The 22,662-nt window shown below is 41.1% G+C and overlaps 1 protein-coding gene across 1 annotated transcript in view; it reads left to right on the top strand.

The window, feature by feature from the left end:
* Nucleotides 1-8,020: 8,020 nt before the first annotated feature.
* LOC126148131 (uncharacterized) overlaps nucleotides 8,021-22,662 on the top strand; it is a 32,705-nt gene continuing 18,063 nt past the window's right edge. Inside the window, exons 1-3 of the mRNA XM_049915737.1 lie at nucleotides 8,021-8,113; nucleotides 10,340-10,436; nucleotides 18,499-18,759. Coding sequence (XP_049771694.1) covers nucleotides 10,404-10,436; nucleotides 18,499-18,759 — 294 coding nt within the window. The 5' untranslated portion in view covers nucleotides 8,021-8,113; nucleotides 10,340-10,403. The remainder of the gene's footprint in view (nucleotides 8,114-10,339; nucleotides 10,437-18,498; nucleotides 18,760-22,662) is intronic.

Raw genomic sequence — 22,662 nt, 5'->3', positions numbered from 1 at the left:
CATGCAAGTCGCATAAAGCTTGACTCAAGACTTGAAAACCTCTAAGGTTGAATGGCTATGTAGACGAACAGATCCGTCGTGCCTTCGAATCTGGACCTTCGCCGGAACCAAAAGAAAATGCACGTAGATCAGTGGCCTTCCTACGATACGCTGGGCGCCTATATTCAAAAATAGGATGGATAAAAAAAAATGAGAGGTATGTTTAGTCTGCCAGATGAGATTAGAGCGCACCTTGGTTCGGTAAAAGATTCCTCGGAGTGAGGAAGCCTGTTGTTTACAGACACTGTGGGATCTCGTTTATCGGCTAAACTATTCACATCATTCACGACAAATGTACTGAACTCCACCGCCATACATCATTGTTGCAGACTGATGAATCTGCGGTGGTAGAGCACTTCTTACCGAGGACCGCCGAATATTATATGATACAAAAGGTTTACCCGCATCTCAAAATTGGGACTGTATCTTAAAAGAATCGATTGAAATTAGATTGGCATGAAACATTATAAAGTAGAGACAAAGGCCACCGTTTAAGTAAGATTTGGAACTCTGTTTTATGTATCTGACATTATAATAAAACAACTGTCGTTGAGTCGACCAGCACAATGAAATGACGCTGGTGCTGGAAAGCGATTCATCGTTTTTGTCAGCTTTCACCGGTGAAACGCTGTTCTTGTCTTGCGTTAAGGGCCAACCACGACGGTTTCTGGAACACGCACTGTTGGCCTTCTGCGGCGTATAAAAGAGACGCCTTTCAGTACATCAAACAGTTCCGGTGAGAATAGTTAACAGTGTTCTCATCTTAAAATGGTCACAAAATAAACAACGGAAATATTGTCTCCAGATGATTATACGGTCAGGCTGCAGACCCAACAAGCATATCATCAGTAAATACGCCAGGAAATTCTCCGTGGTCACACACTTCGCTTGTGTCTTTGTACCGCATCGGTGCATGGTCGGTACGGGTATTTACAGATTTGGCTTGCCCTTCCTGTCGACACACTGTTACGCCCAGAAAACATCTACTCCCATTTGTCTGTGTGTAGTGTTAATTCTTTCGAAAGTGAGAAAACGATTTCGAAATGCTTGCGAATCTTGTAACCGAGGGTGAACTTGGGTACCAGCCGAGTATTCATCTAGTGGGGTGTGGAAAACCACCGAAAAACCGCATCCAGGATGGCCAGTACATCGACCCAGGTCGTCGAATTCGATCCGAGGACGGTGCACTTCCCCGTCTCGGAATCGGCAACTTATCAAGGACGGCTGTCTGTGACGATTTGCTTTGCCGTATATCATGAAGATTATTTAAGGCGTACTGATTGATTGATACCTGACTTTTCTTATCTTAAATTTGTCAAAAGAATTATATTCGACAAACTAATGTGTTTGCCTATATAAGCTACATTTCAACTTAAAGTCGCTATAATTACACCCGTAATTTTCATAACTGAAAACCTGAGTTTTGCATGAACATGCATCTCAGCATATTTTTATGATATTTTTTAGTAGTTTTTCATAACATATTAGAAACCTTGTTGAATGCCTTATAGATTTCTTTTCAGTTCATTAATCCATTAAATTTGTACTAAACATAATATAATTAAATAACGTATCTTAACTGCTGAATAAAAGGCATTCAATTGCAATTCTAAAATTGCTACTTCTGGGGAGTATTTATCACAAAATTTCCCCTGGTATTGAGAAATTCGGCTTCTATGAACTGTGTGATAGTAATCGGAGGCATCATGAAAACTGCAAACCACTTGAACTTCATTGGAGACCACCTGCGTCTCTTCATGGATTAACAGTAGCCGACAAGGTGCTGAATGTCCATGCACCATCACAAAACGTGAAGGTCGTATATTTGCCCAAGCTATAAAGTAGGATAGGCGGCGACGTGTGGCATATATGAAATAAGAATACAATTACTGGTTCCAAATTATAATTAAAAACCGTTATCGTATCATTTACATCGAAACTACCTGCTTATAAATGAACTCAAAAGGAAACTAGTTTTCAAATCTTTGATTTTTAATAAAAACTACAGCGTATATAATCTCGATTATGACGTGACCAAAAATGGCTTTTTCTGCAGTTTTCAGAGAGAATACAGGTTTATGCAACACATAAAGCGTGCTGAGATATGCAATGAAATAATTCGTTCGCTGTCTTTCGTGAACTGATCCCCTACTCCATTTTCTATATCGTCCTACAAAACTACGGGAAATGCAGTGGGAAATATTCCAACGTGCTTGTCCCCGTCTGAGGCAGATCTGGAAGTAACTAGAGGGACACCAGTCATCAATAAAACTACGTCTTCTGACCAGATAACGAGCATGGTGCACAAAGTGAGCTGGCATCCATCATTTTGGAACCACATACGTACACGGAAATGTGACGTCTTCCAGCAACATAGAAGCTCAGACGCACACTGTGTAATTAAAAAAGGGGGAGGGGGGGTAGCAATTGCGGGTCAGTTAACCATTCATTGGTAATGCCAGTCCGGAAGTTCGCTGCAAACACATACAATCCAAGTGAAGCGAGAACTCAAAATCTTAAAAAAAATTAAGCCACAGAAACTGAACACTCTCTCCCTTTCTCTAGCGAAGACATAGAAAAAGCTCTGAAAGATGTCAAACCAACCAAGGCACCAGGTTTCGACAACGTTCGCCCTGAATTCATAATAAACTGTGGCAAGTATACAAAACTATGGCTGACTCAGTTTTTCACAAACATCATGCAAACTGCCAATATCCCACAAGAACTCAAACGCTCTAAGGTAATAGCTATTGTAAAGCATGGGAGGCCAGCTGACAACCCAAAAAAGTACAGACCATTTGCCACGCTGTGTGTAATTTACAAACTACTAGAGAGGCTTATATATAACAGAATTAGCCCAGAATTGTTCAGGGCGATCCCAGTTGAACAGGCAGGCTTTCGGCCAGGAAGAAGTTGTACCGACCAGTTGTTGTCTCTCACTATTTACATTGAGGCGGGATTCCAGAGGAACTTGAAAACATCAGTCGCCTTTATTGACCTCTCAGTAGCTTACCACACTGTGTGGAGAGAAGGCATAATGTACAAAATTCTTCGAGTAATTCCTTGCAAATCTATAGCACGCTTAATAAACAGCATGCTCAATGATAGGGTGTTCCAAATAAGTATGGACACTGACTACAGCTCCATCAAAAAAATTAAGAATGGCTTACCAAAAGGATCAGTGCTCGCACCACTGCTGTTTAACCTCTATATTGCAGACCTGCCGGAAACACAATCAAGAAAGTTCGGGTATGCCGACGATTGGGCCCTCGATACAAGATGTAGCACAATTGAAGCATCTGAGGATATCCTAACGAAAGACCTGAAGATAGTGTGTGAATATTTTCGTAAGTGGACACTTCAACCAAATGCTTCCAAAACAGAGGTTAGTTGCTTCCATCCCAACAACAAACTCGCTGGAAAGGATCTCAACATTCAATTTGAAAACACCGTTCTCAGGCATAATGAAACTCCGAAGTACTTGGGCATGACGCTGGACAGAACACTATCTTTTAAAGAGCACCTAACAAAGACTGCCGAAAAATTAAAGACAAGAAACAACATTATTCAAAAGCTCTGTGGTACTACCTGGGGAGCAACGGCCTCCACTCTCCGCACCTCTGCTTTAGCAATTATATTCTCGGCTGCCGTATACTGTGCTCCGATTTGGCTAAACAGCCCACATGTAAAAAGGTGGATGTCCAGTTGCATAACACTCTAAGAATGATTTCTGGAGTAATTAAACCCACTCCAGCGCAACGGCTCCCAATATTAAGCCACATCCCGCCGCCACATCTGCGACGTACTGACGCCCTTGTACGTGAATACAAAAACATCATGGGAAATCTAAGCCTGCCAATCCACCATGACATTGAGGCTGCAAACACTAATAGGCTTCGATCTAGGAACCCGCCAACAAGAACTGCAAGGAACTGTGTACAAGAAGGTTTCAGTATCACAAATGCATGGTCTGAAAAATGGAACGCATGGCAAAATCATAACATGCCTTGCATCACACAAAAGCCACCTGGTGTTGACCTACCACGCAAAACGTGGTCCACTCTAAATAGGATTAGAACTCGTCATGGCAGATGGGCTTACTCCCTGTATAAATGGGATAAAATACTATCCCCTCAGAGTGACTGCGGAGAAAGTCAGACCATCAGCCACATCGTTGAAGAGTGTTCCAGAAGAGCCTATAATGGGAGCCCCGAAGACTTCCTGCTCGACAGATTATATTAATAGACTTGATGTTTGTTTGTAATCCTTAAACTTTGTTATATTAGTAATGTTTGTTTGCAATTATTAACGTTTGTTATATTAGTGATTTGTCTGTTTCTTTCTACAGTGATCTTTGAATACTTAAAGACACAGGACTTGATCGGAGAGGAACTTTCTAACTATCGCATAATTCACTAGAAGTGATTCATCATCCAAGCTGAAAGGTATATGAAGATGGGATAATGTGGGTCTGAATCACGATCTTCCTGAATGGGAGTCCAGTGTCTTAACTACTGCGCTACCGTGATCGAATGTTTCTCAGAACGGACGATATGATGTTTAAGTGCTTCCCTATTAACTCCCTGCTACCATCCAACTTGAGGAGTGAATTTTGCATTTGTGCGAAGTGTTACACTAATACCGCCACTACTAGCGTGATTTATAATCCTGTTATTTCTCATTATGGCTTCAAGTTTACCCCGATCCAGCTACTTTTTACTGTAACTGCAGATGTGATACGAATTTATACGAGCGAGTTTTACTTTATTTTTCTGTTCAGATCATTTGAGCTTGATGCTACAATCCAATACACCTGGTTTTGTGCTAGTCCTTTCATACCCTTTCAACTACTGTACTCAACACTCTCTTTCTTATATTTTAGTATTTTTCTGGCTCCACATATTTTCTAGTGCCAAGTTAAATATTGGTGGACAGCTCAATGCGTGTTCCACTAACTCTTCTGCATAGACTACTTTCCCCGGCTCTTTGTTTCAACATTTCCTCCCTTTGTATTTCGTCTACGTTCGTAATTTTTCCCGTTCTTCGATTATAACGCCTTTCCATTGTTTCTAGATTATTATTCTCTGTACTTCGCATGATTCACCTTTCACGTCCACACGCTGCGTAGTCTGAAGATTTCAAGACATACTTTCAAAATTCTGTATGAATACACAATGCCAGTAGGACTTCATTAGATTGAGGATTTTTTTCTTTCGTCTGCCTCTACGTACTTGTTATATTGTCCTTACTTTTGCCATCGTGAGCAACCTTTCTTCAATGGTAAAAGTTCTGTATAGCATTGGAATCAACTTTGTTGTTAGACTATTCAATCTCTCAACAACACTTTTATCCTATATCTTTAATCCTTAACAAATATTGTGAACACAGTTCCCTATTAATATTATTTAAGCGGTTTATGTCTTTCACTTTCTCGTAACTGCTATGTCACCTTCGAACCCTAATTCTGTATTTAACATTTTAAAAGTGTTATTCTTCTTTTGAAACTATTACTTCCGTCATACTTCTTCAACATACAAGTTAAAACAGGGGGAAGATCAGGCCTGACTAACACCCTTTTCCGCACGAACTTGTCTTTCCTCGTCCTCAGGCATCGTTTTTATGAATGTAGATTTCGCCTGTAGTTTATATCAGTACTAAAGTATGCCATCGACTCCTGCTATTTTCTCTGAAAGCAGGTCACTCGCCTACTGTATTACTTCTAAAATAACGGGTTGAGTAGGACGCGAAAGAAGTTCTGGAAGCTGGTGACAGTCTTCATTCGCAGGCTATTACAGAACACTTGTAGGCCAAGATCAAATTGTCTTGTGGGCTGTCAACTTCGAATTGCCAACTAGCGCTTTAAGAACATTACGCATTGTTAGAGCGGATGGAATTCCATTTCTGTCACAGTTTGTGAACCAGAATACAACTGCATGCCACTGTTTCTGGAGTACAAGCGTTTTTAAAGGTTTCTTGAAATATTTCATGGTGAATCTGAACTGTTAACTTAGTTGTACATCACATTTCAGGTTCACGATATAGTACTTCAGAGATAAGAAATTATTTTCTGTACTTGTTAATACCTGCAGCCCCTTTTTATTACTCTCTTTAAATAAGCATTTCCAACTGTTTTCTAAAATAATATCTCTAGAACTGACATACACTATCTGTAAACATGGGAAGTTGAGGAATCAGGATAGGAAGCGAAAAAAATGAGAGATACGGTTGGTTCAAATGGCTCTAAGCACTATGGGACTTAACATGTGAGGTCATCAGTCCCCTATAACTTAGAACTACTTAAACCTAACTAATCTAAAGACATTACACACATCCATGACCGAGGCAGGATTCCAACCTGCGGCCGTAGCAGCAGTGCGGTTCCGGACTGAAGCGCCTAGAACCGCTCGGCCACAGCGGCCGGCAAGAGATACGGCTTGTAGTGCATGTAGTTCGCCGTCGCCATCCTCGGAGCTATGGATCATGCTCACATTAGATAATGCTTCTTGGATAAAAAAAGCCCCATATTATTGCAGGAGATGGTGACAGTGAAAACTAGAAAAAAGAACTATGGATATATGTCCGGGAAAAATACTTGTTGCGATATGGGCCATTTCACTTGCGCTGATTCCAGGTTCCAGCCCTGTAAATTGACTCTAAATGGTTCAAATGGCTCTGAGCACTATGGGACTTAACTTCTGAGGTCATCAGTCCCCTATAACTTAGAAGTACTTAAACCTAACTGACGTAAGGACATCACACACATCAATGCCCCAGGCAGGATTCGAACCGGCAACCGTAGCGGCGGTCACGCGGTTCCAGATTGGAGCGCCTAGAACAGCTCGGCCACTCCGGCCGGCAAAATCCAAAGTTCAAATCTTAGATTTTATACACCGATGAATGGAATAATAAATTAATGCAAAAACCGCATGCTGTCAGATGTAAAACCTTGAGTGGCCATGGCGATGTAGGTAATATGTTCGCTGTAGTATTAATACGTGGCAGGCACTGTTCATAGGAGCCTACAGAGTACTGTACAAATCAGGAGACGAGGTTTATTTCTTTCTGCGTGGCAAAATACCAGCCGTACTGAAGAACTTTAAGACGACGAGTGCAGTTTATGCAAGACGGGACACAAGCTCGTAGTCTACACATCGCATGATAGTACCTAACATAAACGTTAAACGATTGACAAGAGACGAATTGGTCAAGGAGGTGTAGTAGCACGGAATTCCTGTACAGCTGACACAAGCCCTGACATTCATGGCTGTGGGGATAAAAGCTGTTGGTTACTCCATATAAACCAACTTTAACACGTTGCAGGATTGTGTGTCCTATTGATAAAACGAGTTTGCAGCAATTCGAGATGATTTTAGGAATAAGGATCAAGGATACGTATGTATGGGTGGTAGCCATGTTGAACACCTCATGTAGCGTCAACAGAGAGACGCTTGTCATTGAATAGAAAATTTCATATCTCAATAAGTAACTGTTTCCGGAAAAATATTATACATAGTACCTCTTGAAAGAATATGGAACACATTTCTTAAAGCCATTCCATAATTTAGTGGTGTGAATGAGTCTTTCTAAAATATGGAATTGTATGAAATAGAGGTAAATGTGGGTATTCTAAAGCCCCGCAACGTGCGTGGCGTGAGCTCCGCAACGTTTCATTTTAACAGAAGGCGTTTCAGATCCATTTCCTGTCTAACTGCGCACGTAACGTTAAGCGTATTAGCCATTTTATTTTCCCCCACCGAGAGTGTGCTTGACGCGGAAACTTATGGCTACGATCTGACAGGTATTCTGCGACCTGGACACAAACAGCTACCGCGGCATGTGTTACCGTGTAAACAGACATGACGTCAGAAAGCTCTGGTGGAGAGCTTAGGAACGGCGGCAACAGACTTATCCGGAGAGGAGCCAATAAGCCGATAAGGTGGAGGAGGGGAGGGAGAAGGAGGGGGGAGGGAGCTAATGAACTGTGAGGTGCCGTGCGGGGGCGGGCCGGGACAGCGCCTCGCATCCATCCTGGTACAGCTCGCCGGCAGGATTGACCCTTTTCATAAGACTTCTGGTAAGTGGTAAAACGTTTTGTTTCCGCAAGCTGTGACGAACCCCTAACATTATTTTTCAGTACGCAAAACATTGAGAAATTGTTACAAAGAAAGCGACTGTCAAAAGACGTTAACTTTCGAATCAGTACTGCTCCTTTCACGTCATTTACTTGTGTCACAACAGAAGACAGCACGCGAAAGCGGTAGCTAGCTGAAGGTAGTGCTTATGAAGGCTTAACAGCGTCTGTCTAATCGCTACTAACGCTACCTCCGTTCCCAGACACGTTTTTCGGTATTTTGTGTTAAGATTCAACAATAACTCAAGTATCAACAAGTTGCTCCTTCCTTGATGAATGCTTTTGTTTTTGTTTTAGTCATCTTCTTGAAATATTGGCATAGTCGTCCTTTTAGTGATAGTTTTTAAGCGTTATCGTTTATATTTCGTCATTTCCAGTAACTTGTACTTAATTTTCTTGTCATTTTATTTAAAATAGCTCCCCTTGTACCCACAATTTACCCATTCGCCTTACAGTTCTACCTGACATGACCAACATTCACTGCAGTGAAATAAACCCTTAAATTATTTGAACAATTTCTTCCATATCCGGAAATATTCTTGAGCAGCAATTCGCTTTGTAATACTTTATGTTTTATAATGTTACTGTCTGCATTGTTTATACAAAAATTCTTTTTTTAAGTTTTAATTTATAATGAGATTTAGGGGTAAAACTTTGGTTATTTTCGGTTAAGCTTTCATGAAAACCACTGTGATTTTAACCTAATTAAAAGGTTCCGAATCTGATATTTATATTTATGTTACAGTTTTTCTATATTCCTAAGAATGTTTATATTTAGCATATATCACTAGGATTATGATACACGAGAATTTGTTCATGTGTTCTTCCATATAACATATATTTTCACACTAATGGCTTACAGTACATATTATATTTCTTGGTGCACTTAAACCCAAATTTTGAAATTTTTGGCAAGATGTTCAGCGTATAGCCACGTTAAATACTCAAAAATAGAAATTTACTACTTTCATTTGTGTGATATTGTTATTAATAGTGATATTACCTGATCTACAAAATAATAAAAAATAGCTATCTTTACAAACTATTTCTGTTTCATCCAGAATTTAAATTGAATTTTATGATTTGAGAAAACAAGTAATAGAATTATTTTAGTACGTGAGGACGACCTCTTTTCACATACGTTTTCTCAGTAACTGTTCTCATAACTGCTCTTTATAATGTTAGTTTCACAGCAATGTCAAATAAAATGCAATAACTGATTACCTTTTTTCCTTCGCTTTCTTCCTATGTTCAACATGTGTCCTTATTCCAGTTAGTTTAATTTTTATTTCATTTAATGCAGTGCTAAATTATTTAGCTCAGATAGATTGCCTAGCTCAATATTCTCTTTATATATGTTTATAAGCAGTCACACCTATTATGTACCAGTTCAACAAGGTACTTTGTGCTTTCATTTCTCAGCACAGATCTTTCCTACGTCCACTTATTCTCAAATTAAAATGTACTTGGCTCTAATTCAGTTGTGTTGTACGTATTAAGCTGCTATTGATTTTTCTCCTCAGTTTCTTTGAATTCTGGTTAATTGTTGTCGTCTAAAGTCCTACCAAATAAGTATCACTGTAATTGCACGTAAGTCTGCTGTGTTGAATAATCTTACCTCGGTGCATATAATTCTCATAGCGCAGAAAATGCAAAAATACAATTGCTTCACAGGTAAATCATGATAGATAACTTGAATGTAAAGATTAAATCCAACATTTTTGAGAAACAGGTTAATACGTTAGTGAGCTTTGGAACAATTCGTGAGATAATTACTTTCCCATGCCTGAACATTTGTGCAAGCAATTTGTGTAGAACAACCAAGACTGTTTTTCTGTCTCTCTACTGAAGTATTAAGAATTGTTCGTGTTACAGATATAGCCGTAAGATACTTTTTTTAATAAACAACTTTTCTGGTATATATAAATCTCAACATGTATGATATATTTGTAATTGTAAGAATCCCAGGTAACTTAAGATTATTTTCGACGTGTAAATTCGTTTGTCCTTACCCTTACATTATTAGATGGCGACAACCCATATTTTGTCATTCTCTGTCATATATTATCCGATAAAGTGATAAACGAAAAATTTTCTGCATATATGGGAGTCTGTCTCAGTGTTTTGCTGCAAGAACAGATATTTTTATGTGGTTTTCTTTTGTTTCAGATCTGAATCACAGGACCCAGCAGTATTGCTGCTTAACGTCTGCTAGTCTCTATACAGCGGCACAATGCTCTGCATAGTGTTGGTGCTCAGTTTTTGCGTAAGTCACCAATACAGAACTTACCAATATAGAAACGAGTTTGGACTGTTGTATCTGTATATAATTACTGTCAAGACTTGTAACGAAAATAACATCGATCCTCACGAGGTCACGAACAGGATACCGTTCAGCGACATACAGTTCCCTTCTTCGGCGGAATGATACACCAATACGTGAACAGTAGAAAATCAGCTTCGACGTAACATATCTTAATTTCATTTGCTTCAGACTCTGACATGCTACACTATGACTGGCTAGAGACGTTCCTAACTGACAACTGTAAATTTTTAGGACACGTCCGGCCTCCTACCTGTGTTGGGGGAGGGGGGGAGGAGGAAATCAGGTAGCTGTTGAGTGGGTGACCTGTTCACTGATTTTTGTTTGAGTATTCAGTCCGTCATTAAGACGGTTCTTCAAACAATGGAGGCAATTAATATATACGAACCATATATTTGTGTTGACACAAACGTTCCGTAGGAATTTGATGCGCGTTCCTGGGAATTTTCGCTTACGAGAACAGATAATTTTTACATCACCAGGTGTGTATGTTTACATCCAGTCAGGGAGCTGCTGACCATGCAGCTGAGCGCAATAAACCCAACATCAATAAAAACTACATCGAAGACTAATATTTACGTCACAATACGATTCACGTTTAAACTAACCGGCCAGTCTGCAGTAGGAAAAACAGTTTTCGATGAGGTAGTAGTCACAGATTCACGAAATGGTTTAGAACAAGAAGGGATGGAAGGCCCTCCATGTCACCGGACGCGGAATAACAATTTAATTTCGTTGGATGGAGGGAACGGCGGGGGGGGGGGGGGGGGGTGAGAACTATTTGACTCCGACACTCCCCGCTTCAGCTTTCGGCGACTTAAGATACTATCATATATTCTGTATCAAAATACTTGAACGGATGTGTTAACACAAGTCCTTCATAACGCTTCCCTAACTCGAGCTCCTCTTCATTATGTAAACGAATTTCGAGTACCCTTTATAATGTAACAGCACTGTAACAAGAGAAAATCTATTGACCATTCAGTATGTAGGAAAGAACTGAATAAATGTACCTACATTTATATGATTGCTAATATTCCAGGAAAAAAAGAGTTGAAAACTGGCGTCCAGCACAGGTAGGTATTTTACTGCTGTTAATTGTTCAAATGGCTCGAAGCACTATGAGACTTAACATCTGAAGTCATCAGTCCCCTATAGAACTACTTAAACCTAACTAACCTAAGGAAATCACACACTTCCATGCCCGAGGCAGGATTCGAATCTGCGACCGTAGCAGCAGCACCGTTCCGGACTGAAGCGCCTAGAACCCCTCGGCCTCAGCGGCCGTTAATGATAAGGAGTACAGTGACGTGTTCAGGCCTTTATTTCTGTCATGTGAACAGTCAACTACTCCAGCGCAGTTGCTTCGTTGGACAACGAACCGGGGCTCGCGACACTTGAGCACGAGCACATCCACATGCTGTTACACTGTCATTTCAGACATTGTACACACACTGTACAAGAGATGTGTCCACTTTCTTTTGCAGTCCTGTAAGTGATTTCGTATACTTTCTGTTTCTAATTCTACCCTTATTTCAACGCAGGCCGGAGTGGCGTGCGGTTCTAGGCGCTGCAGTCTGGAACCGAGCGACCGCTACGGTCGCAGGTTCGAATCCTGCCTCGGGCATGGATGTGTGTGATGTCCTCACGTTACTTAGGTTTAATTAGTTCTAAGTTCTAGGCGACTGATGACCTCAGAAGTTAAATCGCATAGTGCTCAGAGCCATTTGAACCTTATTTCCACAGTTCTCTTGAAATCTCTCCTTCGGTATTCTCTTGTTCCTATGAGAGTCTTTTTCTTTCGTTAGAACTGAAATCTCATCATATTAGGATGAGCCATCGTTTCGTAAAATTTCTGATGTGCACTTATGCTTAGACGATATTATGTCTCCTACTAGATGAAACGAGTTTGCCCCTTTTCAGTCAGTTTTCTGCATTTAATTGCTTCTGACTCTCTAAGTGCAATAGTATCATTGTAGTTTGTTCTAATACCATGAATGTGCAGTTGAGCTGAAAAATGTTTGTGCGTGGCACTCTATAAGTCCCCATCACTGTTAGAAATAATTACATGGTCGCTGGCAAATGCAATCATCATTACATATTTAGCATCAAACTGGTTGTTTTTATAGCATTCTTAAATTTTTGCGACTATCTCAGTAACACACTACAAAAAAGTTTCAAATGTTGGAGAAAAAGTTTTAAATGTTGGAGACGTACTATGCTCTTCCCGCATAGCTGAATGCAATTTTTGAAACGTTTATTTGTGGAAGTCTTTATTTCTGATCTGTAGACTCTTCAGATAGAAGCCGTAGATGAACAGTAACCTGCCGCAAGGTTTAACGCAGTCTAAGGTGAAGAATTATTCACGGGCTCGTTACAATAAGATAGCAATCAAAACCATATTAGGCGTTAAAGATGTTACGCGAGAATTTCACTCTAATAAACGTTATAGATCAATGCTCTTCAGTGTTCAAACCAAGCGTCATAAATTTACCTTTCAAAATAACAAACATCACGTCTTACAAAGTGGCATATACAAAATCAAGTGTATCGCTTATCCTTAGAACATGAGTCAGCCCACTGGCTGGATTGGGCTAATTCCACGTACTGAAGTGGTCCAGGAATGTAAACCTACGTGACATTACAAGTTATGTATCCGTATCAAACGATCCTCAATGGCGTTCACAGTAATCAAAGTTCTTACCTTGCAGTTAGGTGAAATATTTATTAACTGTAACCGGTAGGAAATAGAAGAGTTATTGGCACTATATGTCTAACCACTAGACTAAGCTCAAATGTCTCGAATTACACCCGAAACCTTTTCCTAAATGATATATATTGAAGGCAACTGGAACTCTTGCTGGTCCTTCAGATAGTGAAATTAAGCTGGGCAGAACGATTCGCGAGATTAAAAAGAAATACTGAATGTTAGGACACACCTTTCACTTACTTATCAATGAGCAGTCTTTAAAACAAAGAAACAAGGTATGCCATATTCACGACTAATTAATACATTATATTGTATTACATTAATACTTGTTCCATAGATCATGACTACGACATTTTGTAATGATGTGGAACGTGTCAGTTTAATATAAATTATCTTTACACGATAAAATTTCTTTTTTGCACTTTGCTATTATTTTTGAACTGGGATGAGTTATTAATAACAATTTTCATAAGTGAATATATGTGTTGCGAAGGTACTGTGAATGTCCCGAGTTCCTTTAATAAATGTCTGTAAGGTGATCTAGGGTGGGCTCCCGCTATTATTCTCATTACACACTTTTGTGCAATTAATGCTTTTTCTCTGAATGATGAATTATTCCAATATATGGTTCAAATGGCTCTGAGCACTATGGGACTTAACTTCTGAGGTCATCAGTCCCCTAGAACTTAGAACTACGTAAACCTAACTAACCTAAGGACAGCACACACATCCATGGCCGAAGCAGGATTCGAACCTGCGACAGTAGCGGTCGCACAGTTCCAGACTGTAGCGGCTAGAACCGCTCGGCCACCCCTGCCGGAATTCCAATATATGATGCCATATGAAAGCAGTGAATTAAAAAAGGCGTAGTAGGCTACTGTAGGGATATGTTTATCAGAAAAATTAGCAATAACCCTAATAACATAAGTAGCTGAACCCAAACGTTTCGGTAGATGATCAATGTGTTCCTTCCAGTTCAATTTCTCATCAATGCACACATCCAGAAATTTTAAATACTCTGCTTCAACAACAGGCTTCTGTTCAAAGTCTATATTTATCTACGGCATTATTTCTTTTACAGCAAAGTACTGTATATACTGTGTTTTTTTCGAAATTTAGTGAGAGTCCATTTGCAGAGTACCACATAATAATTTTCTGAAATACATCATTTATACTCACCTAATTCTCGTTTGTTGGGTGTAATTACTATATTTGTATCATCAGCAATAACTAGCTTTACATCTTCATGAATGTGGAGTGGCAAGCCGTTAATACACATTAGGAACAATAAGGGACCCATCGCTGAACCCAGTGAGACACCATTCTTGATCCTCTCAAGTTAGAGGACTCTGCTGATTTTTGCAGAGTGGCTGTACTGTTAATTTCAACCAGCATTCTTCCAGTTCAATACGAATTAAATCATTTGTGTACTGTCCCACTCATACCACAATACTTAAGCTTATCTAGCCGAATTTCATGACTCGTACAGTCAAAAGCCGTTGAGAGATCACAGAAAATTCCAGTGGGTGATGTTCGGTTATTCAGAGCATTTAATATCTGACCACTGAAACCATGTACGTAATTTTCTGTGGAAAATCCTTTCTGAAAACCAAATTAACATTTTGTTAATACTTTATTTTTACAAATACGTGATGCTACTTTTGAATACATTCTGGTTATCAACACGACAGCTCCAAAAACAGAACAGTTTATTTTATTTCAGACGATTACTTCTCTTTCTATATGAACGAAAGGTCGAAAAATATCACACGATTACACTGTTTTGCACTAGTAAGACAGGACTGTTCTTCTGTATCTCCAGTTACTTCTGAAGTGGCCGTTGAGCTTTCGTAAGAGGTTTGGTTTATTCAGAGTGATTCAAAAGGCTGAAAACAAATGGAAGAAGCTGATAGAGGAGTCGAAACACAATAACTTCCAAACAGGAACTTGTGACCTCGGAAGCAATCGTGAGCCAGTGAAAGCTCTGGAGTGGCCCAAACATCGACAATCAATGTAAAAGTCCCTTAGGTTCAGAAAGGATAGTGTACTGTTTTCTCTACAGTGTAGTACAGTACATTACAGAAGGCGTCCAAAACGACTACAATTACGATCTGCATAGGCATAATACCTTCCAAAAGAAATATGGCGCACTCTACCATTTATACCAGGCATCGCGTAAATATCATCAAACGCTGCAAGTATCCTGGTGAGAAGTGTTTCTGCGTCGTGAACTGGTGTCGTGTATACGAGGCTTTCGATATGTCCTCACAAGTAGTTGTATGTACACAGAAACATCTTATCTTCGCTGAACTTGCGGCACGTCTGCTTCGGTTGTTGTTCCTGACATTCCAAATCTGTCACTGGATCACGATTACTTTCAAGGCAGTAATTTCCTATTCCATGATGGTTACATTTCGAATCGTGTATCAACTACTTCCGTCTTTGCGCAACCTTCTAAATCACGCTGCAGCAATGTTAAACGATCCAAGGTCCACTCAATAGATAACCGAAAAAGTTGAGCCTTTGAGCAACCTTTTAAATCACCCTGCAGATAATATTAAATCATACATGGCCCAGTCAACGAATAACCGAAAAAGTTGAATGAGAAATACAAAACTTCGACAAAGTTTGTAGTTCTTTGTTATTTTTTGCTGGTGTCCCAGAACTATTATCAGACGAAGCTGGCAAGCCTGCCGCGTGAATGGGATCCTGGGAATCAGTGAAACAAGATGGTGCCACCCTATCAGCGGGGTGTCATTAGATTTCCTTTAACTGAAGGGCTGGAATCAATCGAAATTCACCTTCGGATGGCAGTGCCAACAAAAGTCCACGAGTGGGCGGATAAGTTCAAATGGCATGTAAGAAGTGTTCATGAGTCGCCACGCCCAAAACTCTCTGTCTGTGCTGTCACGGAGATGATCACTGCGAGAGTTGATGAGTTCATACTGGGAAATAGGCGTATTGCCGTAAGTGATATTGCAGCACCGATGAACATTAGCGTCGGATCAGCCCGCCACATTATTCATGGCGTACTACTGTTCAAGTAAGTGTCTAAAACATTCGACATCAGAAATGTAAGAAAGATGTATGTAAATATGCAGGGAGAACTGAAGTTCATTTCCATGCGCCTCTCCTCGTATTACCCGGATCTGCACCTTCAAATTATGGCATTTTTCATCCACTGAAAGAAGTTCTTACTGTCCAAGGTTCGCTGATGACGAGGTCCAGGCACAAGTCCATAATTGGTTATGCACACGCTCCCAATAATTCTTCGTACGTGGATTTGAGAAGCTTATCCAGCACTGTCGTAATGTACAGAATTTGAGGGGGATTACGTTGAAAAATAAATGTTGTGTACTATTCTCGTAATAGATTCCTTATAATTAACTAAACACTGTTTTGGCGTAGTTTTACTATTTTATTGTTAATGTTATTGCACAACCTAGGTTTCGGGTTATAAGCCCATTTTCAAGTACATTACTGATTCACAAAGATGATAATGCACAGATAAACATGATGACAATGCAGAGATAATCATTTCAGCTTTGTAGCTCAATGTACTATTACCTGTTTGCAGGTTTTAGGATGTTGAGACGAAGTCGGGATGAAAGTGTCAGTGAAGGAATCTTTTCGGTGAATTTTACATTTATTGTTACTGTCTTCTGTCTTTAAGCTAACGTCCAGGAAATTTATGCTGCCTTCTCCCCCCCCCCCCCCAAACTACGTTCTGATTCTTTGGAAATCAGTAATGTACTTGAAAATGGGCTTATAACCCGAAACCTAGGTTGTGCGATAACATTAATAATAAAATAATGAAACAAGGCAAGAAACAGTGTTTGTTTAGTTAATTTAGAATGTTTCACCAAAAGCCCAAAGTTGATTCAATTAAAATCATTCCTTAAAACTTCGGATTTTTATTAAATGAACCTCCTGTATAACGTTACACGTATTGAGATCTGTTTACGTGTCCGCACTACTGCCAATCACGGTATTTGCATCATTTGACCAGTATGATCAGGACGCTCCTGTATAGTGTGGAACTGAGCATTGGATACCACGAGGGGCCGATACACCAGCGTGAAAGGGGGCGGATTGCATTTTATTGTCACTAGATACGCAGTAACTGCAGAGTGAGGTGCCCAGGAAAGCTCAGTGACTTCGAAGTTGCGTTTGTCACCTAATGTCACCTAAATAACGAATCTATCAGGTACAGTGGGTAACGTGGCCGTCAAGTGGGAACGCGAATGAACAACGACCTGTGAACCAAGAACAGGAATACCTCATGTAATGACGGACAGAGACTGACGGGCATTCTGTAGGGTGATTGCATAATCACGCATGAAATGAAGTCGCGAGTTCCAAAGTACTAACAGCGGTGCAGTTAGAGGAATGGCAGTGTATAGGGAGTCAGAAATAAAGGGGTACCACTGTCGAGGAGCCACATTTTTCTGTATTTAAAACTAAGTGGCGCTTCAGGTGTGTGAAAAGGGACGTTACTGAACAGTGGGTGCCTGGGAAGCATCGAAGTGATGAATCACGCTAAATCTTGTGGCAGTCAGATGGAAGGTTTTTGGTTTGGCGAATGCCTGGAAAACTTTGCATGTCATCATGTGCCGTGCCTACAGTAAAGTACAGAGGATATTACCGAGTAGGGAGTATCTTCCGTGGTTAGAATGTGGTCCGTTTGTCTGCTTAAGAAAATGCTATGTTTAGAAGGGTATAAAAATCATTTACAGGACTGCGTACAGTGTACAGCAGAGGGACAGTTGAGAGACGATTATTGTGTCAGCGTGACAATTCTCCATGTCCATCAAGCAGTATCTGTGGTAATAGTTTATTGACAATAACATTCACAATTCTCCATGTCCATCAAGAAGTATCCGAGGCAATAGTTTATTGACAATAACATTCCTGAAATTGACTGGCTTTCTCAGAGGTTCTCTTTGGGACGAATCAGAACGTGGAATTTACTCAAGACCCCAAAGTCCTACATCCTATCATCTCCGGTTTCTGCTCTCGAAGAGTTGGTTGCCAATCCTTCACAGACATAACCTGAAAGTGTCCCCAGCAGAACTCTATCCGCCGTAAAGGCTAACGGTAGACGCACCCTACATTACTGCCCCCTAATATGTGTCCAGATACTTTGATCAGACAGTAGATATCCACTTGCAAAGTACACTAAATGTTCCGCGCCGATAAAGGTGTTTCAAAACAAATTAAGCTGAACGCGCATTGAAAACTCTTGACGTGCTTTTAGCTTTTACATAACACATTTGAATTGACATGAACTTCCAGGTTGCGGTGGCCCCCTCTACGACGGTGGTGGATAAGAAACTGTATGCGTCTCCATCGACGACAGCGCCAAAGACGCCGTCGCCGCAAGCAACCCCGACAACATCGACAAGGCTGACAACGTACACCGTGCCAACGACCAGGCAGTCGACGACGACCACCACCACTGCTGACGACGTGCGGCCACTGTCAGAGTGCACTGTCCCCACTTTCTCCATGTCGCTGCGCAGTGCGAGGAACTCGTCTGGTGTGTGGACGGACGAGGTAAAGAACTTCATCCTACAATCGAGAGCAAAGGGACGCGTCACAAGTGCGGTGGAGTCGTTTTAGGAGGAGACTGAACACAGCCGCCAGCGTCCACACTCGAGTATCACACTAGAATTCCTAGTGTCATTGTACGAAATATCAAAGGTTAAACCAGGTGCTCCATAAATTGTCTCTGCACTAGTAGTATTTTGCGAGAGATAAGCAACACTATCTTCCCTAGGAATAGCATGTAGCGTTACACGGTGCCACCCATCTTTTAAAGCATTCCAGATGGACTGACAATAAAAGTTATACAAGTGCGAGTAGAACTTAGCGATCTGAGGATTCCCTACAGACTTAATTATCTGTATACATAGCTCATTCATATGTTTTGATGAGTGACTTCGCGAATATCAAAATATATTACGTAAATGGTCGTATCTTGCATTGACTCAGAAGCTTAAATGTTTTACACGGCCAATTATTATTTGTTATGAATTTCAACCTCATACTTTTTTACCGGTTCCTGAGAGAGAGGAGTGTCACTAGACTGACGGACAATGAAGTGGCCCTATAACTAACGTGGGCAGTGGTGGTAAGGGGGGGGGGAGGAGGGGGGCAATCGTCCCCGCGTTAGAAAAATGTTCAAATGTGTGTGAAACATTATGGGACTTAACTGCTAAGGTCATCAGTTCCTAATCTTACACACTACTTAACCTAAATTATCCTAAGGTCAAACACACACACCCATGCTGAGGGAGGACTCTAACCTCCGCCGGGACCAGCCGCACGGTCCATCACTGCAGCACCCCAGACCGCTCGGCTAATCCCGCGCGGCCCCGCGGTAGATATTCGTGGGAGGGATTGAGAGGACTATTACACTGAAAGGCCAAAGAAACTGGTATAGGCATGCGTATTCAAACACAGAGATATGTAAAAAGGAAGAATACGGCGCTGCGGTCGGCAACACCTATATAAGACAGCAAGTGTTGGATCGGTTACTGCTGCCACAATGGCAGGTTATCAAGATTTAAACGAGTCAACGTGGTGTTAACAGTCAAGGTAACGATGAAGTGGGGATTTTCCCGTGCGACTATTACGCGAGTGTATCGTGAATATCAGGAATCCGTGAAAACATCTCCGACATCCCTGCAGCCGGAAAAAAAGATCCTGCAAGAACGGGACCAACGACGACTCAAGAGAATCGTTCAATGTGACAGAAGTGAGATTTCAATGCTTGGCCATCAACAAGTGTCAGCGTGCGAACCATTCAACGAAACATCATCGATATCAGTTTTCGGAGACTAAGGGCCGCTCGTGTACCCTTGTTGACTCCACGACACAAAGCTTTACCCCTCGCCTGGACCCGTCAACACTGACGTTGGACTGGTGATGACTGGAAACATGTTGCCTCGTCGGACGAATCTCGTTTCAGATTGTATCGAGCGGATGGATGTGTACGGGTATGGAGACAACCTCATGAACCCATGGACCCTCCATGTCAGCAGGGGACTGTTCAAACTGGTGTAGGCTATGCAATCGTGAGGGGCGTGTGCAGTTGGAGTGATATGGGACCCCTGATCCATCTAGGTACGACTCTGACAGGTGATGCGTACGTAAGAATTCCGTTTGATCACTTGCATCTATTCATTGCGCATTCCGTCGGACTTGGGCAGTTCCAGCAGGACAATGCGACACCCCACACGCCCAGAATTGCTACAGAGTGACTCCAGGAACACTCTTCGAATTTAAAAACTTCCACTGGCCACCAGACTCCCCAAACATGAACATTATTGAGCATATCTGGGATGCCTTGCAACGTGCTGTTCAGGAGACATCCCCACCCGCTCTTACTCCTATGGATTTACGGCCAGCCCTGCAGGATTCATGGCGTCAGTTTCCTCCAGCACTGTTTCAGACGTCAGTCGAGTCCACGCCACGTCACATTGCGGCACTTCTGCGTGCTACTGGGGCCCTTCAGGATGTTAAGGCAGGTGTATCAGTTTCTTTGGCTTTTCAGTGTAGGACACTACAACTGTTGAAACTGAAGGTAATTTACAGTGAGTTAGCTACAATCATTCGCTTTTATAGGCGTGTTTTTGTCCACGATGACATTTCAAGATGCCTGGTATCCCTCCTTCAGATGGTTACATTTATTTGCGTGTCGTGAATATCGTTCCTGCACTAATGGCGTTGCAGAATATTGGAACGGAAGTCTTAACCCTGCTACCTCTCTTAAAAAATATATACACATATTATCTAAAGACACGGTATGTTATTAAAAATTATTATATTTTTAAATGCAGGTTTATATTTTACAAGATAAAAAAAATTTACTGTATTACATGCCAACAATCTCAACAATGATGTAAGTTCTACCAGTCTGCGCAAAAATTTCTGAGCTCCACGTGTTTTTTTTTTCTCCTTAGACCGAATCAGCTGAACAGCTTGCACATTGTCATTTGGAGTTTCAGTATATGAAACGTTTTCTGAATCAGACGAATAATGAATGTTGTCATCACTAGTGTAATTTTCTCCTTCAGAAATATTCTCATCGGTGTCAGGTGCATTTACTAATGATTCCAATTGCTCATCAGAAACAACTGGTTTTGTCATGATAGCCATCCAGAAATTACTACGATAGATACCTGAACTGAGTCTGCACACAGCAGCTGATGAGCAAATGAGTGTTAATTCCTAAGGGACCGAACTGCTTAGGTCATCGGTCCCTTGACTTACAAACTACTTAAACTGACTTATGCTAAGAACAACACACACACCCACATACGCCCGAGGGAGCACTCGAACCTCCGGAGGGAGGGGCCGCGCAATCCGTGAGATTGTGCCTCTAACCACGCGGCCACTCCGCACGGCTAACAGTTGATAAAATGTAACTGTTAGTTATAATGTTCAAATATTGTAGAACGCAATCAGCGGCTTGCATTGTTGCGTATTCTTCGCACATTCCAACAATAAAAAATCAGGCATTTACTTCGTCATGAAAAATCGTTAAGTATAGAGAACAGTCATGTAGCCAAAAATACTTGACTATAATATTTGTACGTTCTGTGAAGTTTCAACCCCCCCCCCCCCCCCCCACCGTGTCATATTGGCCCTATGAACGCAAGTGTAACAAATAATGAAGTTTTAGCGAGGGGTAGAAAAGTATTTTTTTTTTATGTTTTGAGCCTTAAGGTATTTACAAGGCATGGAGTTTGGAACAATACCAATTGAACATTAAGAAGTTGAAGGGTTAAGGCAGCTGCTGAAAATGCAGTAAGGCAAGAAACAATGTTCATGACACGTAGACATCTGAAGATGGTGTGAACATAAAATAAACGTACTCTCAAAAACTTTTGTTTCGAGGCATAGTTTGCTGGCATGGAGTGTCGGAATAGGAGTGTCTCCCCCATCGATGCGTCACCGAAAACAGATTAACATCAGCGGCTATAGTTTTGGCTTTATGCAATACGAACGCTGCTGTCCGTCAGGTGACGAGTGTGCCCGCGAGGGTCAATATTTATGTGAGTGAGGCCCGCGGATAGTTAAAGGTTACCCATGCTGGCTATGAGGGTTGCATTTGTACCGAGTGAAGCATGGAACCGTAAGATCCTACAATAATCTCTCATATATTGCAAGGGATGTCAAAGTCATATTTTCGTCGCTTGAGCTATCACTTCTTCCATGAAAAGCTTAACCATCCACTTGATATTTCTCTCATTGAAGACTACTGGTTATGAGGCATCATCATTCCCATTCCGTGCTTCAGGGTGAACCCAAACTCCACCAAAAAATTTTAGGAAGTTATTCAAGTACATTCTCAGTGTCTTTGGGTACAAGAAACCCGTGGTTTCTGATACCTAGTTACAAGTTATGTAATGATGACTGCTGTGGTTAGCTCAATTTGCTTTTGTTTCTGTG

This window comes from Schistocerca cancellata, chromosome 2 (genome assembly GCF_023864275.1).
Source record: "Schistocerca cancellata isolate TAMUIC-IGC-003103 chromosome 2, iqSchCanc2.1, whole genome shotgun sequence".
Classification (NCBI taxonomy): Eukaryota; Metazoa; Arthropoda; class Insecta; order Orthoptera; family Acrididae; genus Schistocerca; species Schistocerca cancellata.
This window is presented reverse-complemented; position numbering and strand designations above follow the sequence as displayed.